The sequence below is a fragment of the Chenopodium quinoa genome, unplaced genomic scaffold (genome assembly GCF_001683475.1).
Source record: "Chenopodium quinoa cultivar QQ74 unplaced genomic scaffold, ASM168347v1, whole genome shotgun sequence".
NCBI classification, from domain to species: domain Eukaryota; kingdom Viridiplantae; phylum Streptophyta; class Magnoliopsida; order Caryophyllales; family Amaranthaceae; genus Chenopodium; species Chenopodium quinoa.
The window spans coordinates 1,011,924-1,023,008 of record NW_018742817.1 but is presented as its reverse complement, the minus strand read 5'-3'; the positions used below and the strand labels follow the sequence as shown (position 1 = coordinate 1,023,008).

Below are 11,085 nucleotides of genomic sequence, written 5' to 3'. Positions count from 1 at the left end.
CCTAGACATGATACTAGGAATCACAATAACAATCTAAGCAGGATTTCTATATCATAACATTAATAAAAACTATTAAAGTACGTACTTTGATGCCTCGTACCTCTTTTTAAAAACAAAATATACACGTTAGTAACTTCAAGGAAAATAATAATCAAACAATTAAATTAAATAATTGAAAGAGAGATTTGGGACCAAACCCTCAGAAATTAAACCTTTCACGTCTAGGGCGAACGCAACTTCGAATATGGCTAGGTGTTTCCAGATCTTGTGAATGCGGAATTTTTTTATTTAAAAGCAAGTTTAAAGAGAAAGAAAGAAAGAGAGAGAGAGATGAATTAATGAATTAGAAGAGAATGAGAATTGAAAATTGATTGTAGATGACTGAAAACGGAGTTTTTATGTCGTTATTTATAGAGAAATCAGCCAAAAAGATAAAAATATCAAAACAGAGCACTTGGCGCACGTGAAACAGAGATGGCGCCAACCCTGGCTAATTGGCGCCAGGCGCCAACACTAGCGCCAGGCGTAGCTCCAGGCGCCAATGGCTGGCGCTAGGCGTAGCTCCAGGCGCCATTGCCTAGCGTCAGGCGCTAGTCCTGTTTTTGACGCGTTTTCGAAAATTAGATAAGTTTGTCGTACTGGAGGATAAAATCGTATCTTTTCCTCGAAAATGCTTTTTGATTTTAATTAAAACTCTGAAGAGTCAACAAAAGTCAATTTATCAATGCTAATTGAATTAGGAATGAAAAGAACCTTCTAGAAGAATCTAGAAGACTAAAACCATTCTTTATTGCATTAGGAATGATAAATCTAGATTAGGCCATCCTCTAGATCATTGGGCCGTATATAAGGCTCAAACCGGGCCCAGTTCAGTAAATTGGCCATAACTTCCTCAATATTCATCGGAATTGGGCTTATAATATATCGTTGGAAATCTCTTGTCAAGCCCCATCCAACTACACTACTATTGGACTTATATCATGGACCAACCAAACTTTATTGGCTGTTTTCTTAAAAATAAGTTTTCAAAAACAGAGAGAAGAGAAAAGAAATTAAAACTATCCGCAACACTAAACTTTCCACACTTTCGCTTCATTCGATTATGATTCGACGTGAAAGGTACTCATCACCGGATTTGGTTTTGGGGAGACACAAATGGGTGTCTACACCTTTTTTTGCTCTTGTTTACTGTAGCATGCAAACACACGCTCAAGGATTTCTTGAGCAAATCTAAGAAAAACCTTTCGGATTTCCATATTTTATGTCACCCAATCCCCTTTGAGGTGTTATTGTACTCAATATCTCCCTTTTCTTATTCGCCCAACTGTGGCAGAGGAGTTTTTACTCTCCTTTTATTCCATATCTCCACTTTTTGCATGAGCCAATTGAAGTGAAGGAGTAAATGAAATCTTTCTCCTTGAGCCCATCACCCCTGTATCATTTGGAGAATACCAGAAGTAATTGTTCTTAAATTCTTGTTTGCCACTTGTTCGACATGCAATTACTCCAAATTACCTTGTCTCTTCAGATTCCTTCCCAAGAAGGAGTTATTTACTCCCCAACTTGCATACATCCTTTTCTCAATTTCTATTCTCTTCTTATACCTTTTTCTTGTCTGTACTACTTAATTGAAGTGGTATGGCAAACCAGAATCCAAATGACCCTAATAATAGCAATGAAAATGACCCACCTTCAAACAATAATCGACTTAGGTCCCATAGAATGGGAGTCCTAGTTACCCCACCTCCTCATTATAATGACTTCCTAAATATAAACTTCAATAACTCTGCAATTGGAGTCTTTGTCGGTCCGAATCCACCATCAGCTACTTATGTGCAGCATGTAATCAACTAGAGGTGGGTCACAAGGGGGCATGTTCGTGTCCACTGTACTGGAGATTACTTTCTTTTTGAGTGCTTGGTTCAGAGTGATCTGGAGGGCTTACTACGGCAATATTCTACGGTTTTTGATGGGCGTATAATCAATCTTAGAAGGTATCATGCAGCTCTTATCCCACAACAAATTAATTTCTCGACAGCTAGGCTATGGGTTCGAGTCTACAGATTGCCTCTCCAGTTTCTCACGGAGGCATGGGAGAGGAGAATTTTTGTTCATATTGGTTATTTAGATACTCTAGAACCAATTAAAAATGGCCGATTACCAAAGAGAGCAGAGCTAAGGGCATGCATGGTGGTTGATCTAACTTAGCCGCTAATTCCGGGATGTTTTATTCCGATTCAGGGAGAATGAGTAATCTGGGTTTACTTCAGGTATGAAGGTGTTTTCCGATTATGTAAAACTTGTGGTTGTGTTGATCATAGCACTAGCAATTGTAATATGAGAAGTGATGTGGCAGCCCGCCGTCTTTTAAGGCGTCTTGGGGCGGTTGAAAGGGATGGTCTGAGGGTTTTACATGGCCCTTTGGACTATCCCTACTACACTAATTATGTTCAAGGTTTACCTGATGTGTACATGTATCGCAATTGGGGTGTTAATCTTACCAGGTTGTAGGAGCTAGAGGATATCCCTCTGGGATACAGGGCTCTCTTTAATGTGAACTCCAGAATCAATCTAGGGCCTTCAAATCAGGTTGATAGGTCTGCGGAGGGGCCAATTGGTAGGATTATTCCAATACCACATATAGCATGTCGAATTAATTCAGCAACAACAAATTCGACCTTGATGATGTTGTGGGCTCCAACTTTAGCGAGGGATGCAAACTCCAGCTTTGAGATTGGTGAGTCTTCAAGTACGGTTGGGATCAAATTCGACCTCGATGATGTTGTGGGCTCCAACTTTGGTGAGGTGCTGAAAATGCTCGAACCCTATTTCAGACTTTGGGAATAAGTGAGTGGGCTTTCCCACCACCTAAGCCGGTTCAATTTCATGAATAATCGAGTGCTATTGAGGCCTATCAGCCTGACTTGCATCAGCACCTTATGGCCCAAATCAGCCCGAGTACAGAGCAGCCAATTGACGCAGCAAATGAGCAGCAGCAGCAAATTGCGCAATCCCAATTGAATAACGACGGAAATGATGAAGGGGTAAACTCTAATTCTTATGCTGTTTTTTTAGAAAATAATCAATTAAATTTTGTGGAAACAGAGAGGGCTTTTTTGCGAGCCATGACGGTTTACAAAGCAATAACAAGAAGGATTTATCCATCCGCTGTAAGGTCCCCGTACCTCCCTGAGTCTCCCACCACTTTCCCCATGAATTTGGATCACTTGCCACTGACAGAATACAACCCTCCAAACTCTCCTGTGTCACCTATTAGATCAATTGATGTGTTGAATGCGTTTAAGGAAGATGAAGAAAGGTGTTCTCATAAAAGGGAACGCACCATTGATCGTGTACCATCGAAGTCATGTGATGATGATTCGGTGAGGGAAGCTTCTTATGGTTTGGGATGGGTGGAGCGAAAGCGCTTAAAATCTCTTAATCGATGGGCGGATAAAGGAGGCTTTAATGTTTGGCAACGAGATAAAAATGGCAAATTTCATTTCATTTCGAAGGCAATTAGTGATATTGACATGGCAAGACAATGGGGGGGTACGAATTAAAGCATCGCTTTCTGGTATTTTAGGGAAGAAAAGGCAGCAGTCTTCTTCTTCAGGTCACTCTAGTCCGACCAAGAAGCAGCGTAGTGAGGAGGTTACCTCTAATTTTCACGCGTATGATAGTGATATGGAGGTGGAAGTGAACAGTGAAGTTGCTGAAAATTTTGATGAAGTTATGGGTGAGGTGGCTGCACCGAAACAGCCCCCTATGGATCAATGAAAATTATCACTTGGAATTGTAGGGGTTTAAACAACACACTATCTCCTACACATCCTTATTTAGTGTGGTTGTTAGCTATTAAATTGCCTACTTTTATTTTTATTTCCGAAACTAAAATGTTGTTTAGTGATGTTAATTAGTAAATCAATGGATAAGTTTACTCCAAGTTTTTCTTGTGGAGTAGACTCGGATGGGACTAAGGGGGGTTTAGCCTTGTTTAGTTGGTATTTGGGGAATGTCTTTTGTATTGCTTCTTCCTCAAATTTTATCTTTTGTAATGTTGTTGACATTAATGGAAGTAGTAGGCATCTTTTGTTTTTGTACGGAGCGTCGAAAGTAGAAGATAGACCTAAAGTGTGGGAGGAGATTTCAATACTTATTTCTAGCACTCCAAATGTGTTGATTATGGGTGATATAAATCAATTGGAATATTATAGTAACAAATTAGGGGGGTCATCTTTGATAAAGGGCTTGGATGTGTTTTTGGATTGGAGATTCCAAACTAACCTTTTAGAAGTTCCTTTTACGGGACCAAGATACACTTGGTCAAACAAAAGATTGGGAACAGAATTGATCATGGAACAGTTGGATAGGGCATACTCTTCTTCGCAATGGTTTAATAATTTTCCGGATGGAAGAGTCACTCATGAACCTATTACGGTGTCGGATCATGCAACAATAATTTATGATTTAGACACTAGGTTATCAAAATCAAATAGGCCGTACCAAATTGAGACTTGGTGCTTGGTCTTCCCGGAGATTAAGACTATTATTGGTGAAGCTTGGGGTGTTCAATGCTCGGGGTCAGTCATGTACAAATTTCAACTGCGGTCGAAGTGGCTACGGGATAAAATGAAAAGATGGTGTTTGGATAATAAGAAAGTTTGGGGAATAAATTGGAGAAAGTACTCTACCGAACTTCATGACCAAGGGGGTGGAATTACTACTTTGGAGCAAGGTAATAGCTATGTCAGTGCGATTAATGAGACTATCACTCAGAGTGGTTTGGAGTTTAAATATTGGCAACAAAGAATCAAGGACTGGTGGATCAAGGAAGGTTATATGTCTTCTAAAATGATGTATGGTAGAGTGAAGCAACGAAAACAACGGAGGGAGATTGTTAATTTAAGGAAGGATGATGAAATTTGGGTTCAAGGTCAGGAGAATTTACAACAACTCATTAGGGATACTTTGAGGGAGGTGTATAATCCACCGATGGATTCTGTAGACATTATGAATGAAAAGGTTGACTTGGTGCTACGGGATTTAGACCTACCTTCTATTGCACCGGAGGATGCATCTTTCTTAATACGACCGTTCTCGCACCAAGAGATACGGAAGACGATGTTCTATATTCATAATTTAAAAGCGCCAGGACAGGATGGCTATATAGCAGAAATTTTTCACCAACACTGGGAGGAGGTGGGCAGCTCGGTTGTGGAGTCGGTACAATCTTTTTTCTCTACAGGACATCTTTTAAAGGAGTTTAATGCCTCCCTTCTTGTTATGATTCTGAAGGTTGATTGTTTGGAACTGCCAACACAGTTTCGACCGATTAGTTTATGCAACACTATCTACAAATGCATAGCTAAATGTATGGTTAACAGAATAAAAACGCTTCTGCCTGGACTAATTTCAAAATATCAGCATGCTTTTGTGCCAGATAGATATATAGAGGATAATGTGATGCTGAGTCATGAATTATTGCATCTGGTTTATACTAGTAATGGAGAATCCACCAAAGCCGTGATTAAGTTGGATATGTCTAAAGCTTATGATAGTGTGAACTGGACTTTCCTCTTGAGGGTTCTTACGACGTATGATTTCCGGGAGTTTGGATACAATGGATCTCAAAATGTATCTCAACTGTCTCATACATGACTCTTATTAATGGTTAGGTCTCGGAGATGTTTAAATCAGAATGTGGCTTGCGGAAAGGGGATCCCCTCTCACCGTATCTTTTCTTATTCTGCATGGATATTTTATCTCGAATGTTTTCAATGGCGGAAGATATTAACCTGATTAAAGGGCTTTGGGTTACCCGTCGATCGCCATCAATTTCACATTTGTTTTTTGTAGATGATGCAATTGTTTTCTTTCATGCAACCCTGGATTCTTGCAAAAATGTGGTGGATATCCTCGATAGATTTGCGGACATCTCGGGGCAACAACTAAAATTAAGTAAATCTAGCTTTTGTCAAATTTAGCAAGCTGGCACAAATAGAAGAAGTGGAGGGTCTTAAGGCAGTTTTGAATATAGGCCAAGTACAAGTACTAGATAGACATTTGGGAGCGCCAATTGACTTCACGACAAGGAAAATGGACGCTTTCAAGTACTTGGTGGACAAGTTTGCTGCTAGAATACTCTCTTGGGTAGCTCTCAACTTGTCACAATCGGTAAAATTAATCTTGATTAACACTGTTCTGATTAGTATTTCTTCTCATGTGATGAAATGCTTCAAGTTTCCAACCTCGATTACCAATAGGATTAACTCCTTGATTGCTAGGTTTTGGTGGGGTTCAAGGGGAGAAAAAGGCATGCATTGGGTCAAGAGGGAGATTATTCAACGACCAAAGGGCATGGGAGGTCTAGGTATAAGGTCTATGGTCTGTTTGAATGATGCTATTTTTTTTAAACAGGTGACCCGGATGTATTGTAATCCCCAGCTGTTGGTGGCTCGCTCTCTTGATCCTATTCATGAGTGTCCTCTATGTGTAGGAGGTGCTAGATCGTGTCTTCGTGGTAATGCTTCTTGGGGTAGACAGGGTTTATTCAATGTGGCGAATAAAAGGGTTAAGGGGTATCATTGGAAGATAGGCAATGGTGAAAGGGTGAAAGTTGCAAATATGAGATGGGTGCAAGGCTTAACTCATGTTTTTAAATCAAGTCATCTTCTACGGGGGGTTGGTTCGGGGAGAGTGAAATATTTGATATCCCCAGAAATAAGATCTTGGAATGTTGCTATCATCAGGGAAAGGTTTGAATGGAGTACTGCACAGGAAATTTTAGAAATGGAGTTGCCTTTGAATGAGGAGAAGGATGTGCTTTATTGGGGGGGGGCATCGATCTGGAATCTACACTGTTAAGACGGGCTATGCCTTTCTAATGAGCAATTTTACTTTGCAACATGACGTTTTCTCTGACACTCTTTTTTTCAGGCTAATATGGAAGCTCAATATTCCACCAAAGTGGAGCTTGTTTCTCTAGAAGCTAGTCATGAATGGGTTGGCTGTCAAGTCTAACCTAGTCAGAAGAGGGATAGATATAGATGATTATTGTGATTCTTGTGGTATGATAGAGGAAGACCAACAACATCTTTTTAGGATGTGTTCTTTTGCGAGGTATGCTTGGAAGAACTGTTCCTTGAATATCTCGTCTGAAATTGATGAATCTACTCCTTTGGGACACTAGATTCAGAATTATATCCTGCTTTTTCATAGAGAGGATGGAAAAAAGAGCGAACGAGTAATGACTTTCGTAGGGATCCTTTAGAGTCTCTAGCTGACTAGAAATGGGAGGGTCTTTAGTAATCAGGGAGGATATCTTGCGGACTTGTTTAGAAACTACAATACGGCGATGCATAACTTATCAGTTTGGCAAAGAGTGGATGGGGGGGGGGGTTGGTTTCAACGCCAAGGAAAGTGGTGATAATGGCGCACCGCCGGGTTTTGAAAGAGTAAACATTGGTTACGAAAGGGAAGATATTAATCACCCAACAGATGCTAGATTGGAGGTGACTATAATGGCTGATGGCTCTTGGCAAAAGCGGACTAAAATGACAGTTATGGGATGGGCATACTCAAAAGACCATATAACTTATATGGAAGGGGGTGGAAGCTATGGCAAAGCCCACTCATCTCTACACGCGGAAGTTATGGCATGTGTAGCTGCGCTAAAGTGGGCAGAAGTGAGAGGTTACCGAAGAATACTTTTGTTCACTGACTCATTGGCCCTAATCCAATTTATTTAACTACCTAAACGGCGGGAAATGCGACTGATGAGGACGACACAAGATCTACTACATGTGGGACGATGGTTTATAACTTGCATCATATGGAAAATTGGAAGAGAACAGGTTGCTAAGGTTCATGACATTGCGAATAGTTGTAGAGTCAATTTACATAGCTTTAATGTTTAGTTTTGTTTAAAATTTGTTGTTGTAAAAAAAAAAAAAACTATAAAGAAACGGAGGAAGAAGTATAAGTTCTAAGGGGTTGTATTGTGTTCGAATTTCAGTTTTCTTTGAAATTGCTTGTAAGTGTCATGTAGCTATCTATTATTAATAAAATTATTTTTCTTCTAAATAAAAAAAAAACCCTCATTGTGTCATCCTATCCCTCTATATTTTTTCACTAATATATGGTGATGTGGTATATTGAGGAGGTAGTCTTGATACATCACTGTTAGACACAAACAAATACATTAAAATGACAATTTTGTAATTAATGACATTTATAGTAGTATAAAAGACACTTTTAGTAGTACATAGAAAACATCTCATGAATACACTAAAACTTCTAACTGTATATATATAAAAGAATGTTATGCCATTTTGCTTGTGTCTAACGGTAATGTATTAGGATTTCCTCATAAATTGAAGTGCACAAAACAAAACCAAAAAAGTACTTCGTCTGTGATTGAAAAAATAGTTGATAATTATCCATGTTTTAGATGAAGCACGTCCATCAATTATATTAACGAATGCCCTTACAACAATGCAAATTATTTAAGTAATAAGTTATTCAGATTTGTGCAATAAGGAGTCAATGAGTGTAATAATATTATTGGAAAATTCTTCACGGAATGTGCTTCTAGAACTTTATTAATTAATATAAGTCCCATGTCAAATTTATGCATCATGGATGGCATCAAACAACTACTGGGCCAATTTTAAACGATCACGTTTAGCTATAACTATTAAGAAGCAAAACTTGTAGCAAATTATGTTATTGCAGCATTTAAGGGTTATGTCATCAAAGACGGGACCACCGTGAGTTTTATTTAAATTGACCTGACCGCAACACCTTAAAATATGACTTAGATGCACTGAGCACCTTGAAGTATGCGTAGTGGTCAAACACCACCAAGGCACCAACTATAGTTTTAGGTGCAATGCGGGCCTTAAATGAAAATTTCGGCCTCTTCATTTCATCGGAAGAGATGAATCTATGCGTGCTAAGTGGATGGAAGACTACATAACAGTTCTAGAGAGGCAAGATTCACCTCCTTCCACTAAATAAGTTGTCGGAAATTTTCATTTATATGGCGTGCATTGTACCTAACGTCATAGTTGGTGGTGCTTTGGCTACTAAGCAAAGTTGAAGGTGCTTCTTCAAGTTGCTACTGTCAATTTTGCCTTTTCTTAAGTAAAGTATTGGGTGAGTCAGACTCACGATAAGTCGACCCACCTAAATACTTCACCATCCCGCCTTTTCTTCTCTTACAAACCTTTCTATCCCTCCATTGATAAATAATTCTCACTCTCCATATGAACAAGCAACAACAATAATTATTGCCGAACTAATCTCCCTAATCCCCTCGCACCAAAACTCATTATACTGATGGATAGTGTTCTTCATTTCAACAACTCGTGGTGGTTAATATTTGTCTTTGTGGCACCATTGATTTGAGAGATTTGAGGGAATTATAGAAATTTCAGTTGCTTATGTTGACTTTTAGGTAATTTAGACCTGTACGATGACTTATCTTTTACTACAAGTATCTATAAAATTGCCTTCTAACACCATCCTTAATTGACAAAAATACATGTGTAATGTGTTCCATATTATGTATATATAACAATTGCCAGAAACTGCTGCTACACACCATTTGCAACAAACTACAAATTTTTAGTTTTAGTTACAATTTAAAAGTAAAATAAGATGATTAACTAGATCAATTCACCCCCCTAACTAACTTAATTGAATTTACCTAACATCACACATTCATTTACTCTTCATCTTCCCACATTCAATCTCACATCAAAACCCTAAGCTAGCTAGCTACTCTGAGTCAATTTTTATTCTTCCCTCCTCATTTGCAGAATCCAATGATCTTTCTCTCCCTTCTCAAGATCACACTCTCTTTCTCTTCAACTTCCCATAAAGAACTTCACTATCTCTCTTAATCTATCCTCAGATCTTAACTTTCTCTTGATCTTTCTTCTCAGATCGTCTACATTCACTCGGTTGAATAAGACACTCATCCTTAGCACGACGTTTCGATACTTCTAGAGAAGCTGGTAAAGTTTTGTCCAATTCTTCACATATATATACTCCTGGAAGTAATGGGATCTTTTACCAAAATTGCTGATTTTAAAATTTAATTCCCAAACTAGCTAAGTTATTGACATGGAAAGAGATTATCAATTTCTTATTTTTCTTTGAACAGGTTTGGTTCACTTTATTGAATTTTTTTTTTTGGAAAATTAAAGCAATATACAAAAGTACGAAGTATGCCAACAATGGCAGAAACCTAATTTCGATAAAAAATAGGCACTATTTTTTCGTCAAGATTATATCAATCACAAAAATTTGGAATTTCAAGTAGTATTGGTTTATCAAGACTGTTAGTTGAGACGAACACTACAAGAGGGGGGGGTGAATTGTAGGTGAGTTCCTATTACAACTTTTGCGGAAATTAATTAAACTGTAAAGGAACATGCAAATGCACACAAATTTTACGAGGAAACCTTCCAGGGCCCAACTGGAAGTAAGACCTCAACCCTTCCTAAGGGATTTCCAAAACCAAGTTACTCCACTATAATATGGAAATACCAAATTACAATCTATTACAAACAAACCTTTACTCACAAGTTCCACAATGAACTTGCTGCACAATAGGACTCTATCCTACCCAATCTAAGTCCCAAAGTACACTTATAGCCTCACACTAGAAGCTAGCTCTCTTTATGAAAAATATAAATTACACACTCACCCAAGAACCCAACCAATACAAAATATAAAACACCTAGAATATATTAGGCAAGCAATGCACGGAACCCGAAACTAATATGACAAGATTATAAACTCGGCAAACTTACACAAATTAAGCTCTGAGATTTCTTAACGCATAAACTCACAAAAACTCATGAAATGAGATCTCTACTATTTATACAAGATTTACTTGTATAGCAAGTAGGGTTTTTCAAAAGATAAATAAGTTAATTTAATTAAATCCCAAAACACGGTTTTATGTAAATCATTTAGAATAAAATCTTTTCAAAAAAATAAGATAAAGAAAGTTTTAACAAAAAGAATAATATCTTTTTGTTAAACCGATTTTAAGAAATAAAATCAATTTAG

General features: G+C 38.2%; 1 protein-coding gene across 1 annotated transcript; it reads left to right on the top strand.

The window, feature by feature from the left end:
* Positions 1-3,927: 3,927 nt before the first annotated feature.
* Positions 3,928-7,148, top strand: LOC110725987. Its single transcript, XM_021905463.1, has 5 exons — positions 3,928-5,637; positions 5,679-5,816; positions 6,421-6,822; positions 6,940-7,005; positions 7,080-7,148. Exons 1-5 carry the CDS (start codon positions 3,928-3,930, stop codon positions 7,146-7,148), a joined length of 2,385 nt encoding a protein of 794 aa, XP_021761155.1.
* The last annotated feature ends 3,937 nt before the right edge of the window (positions 7,149-11,085 follow it).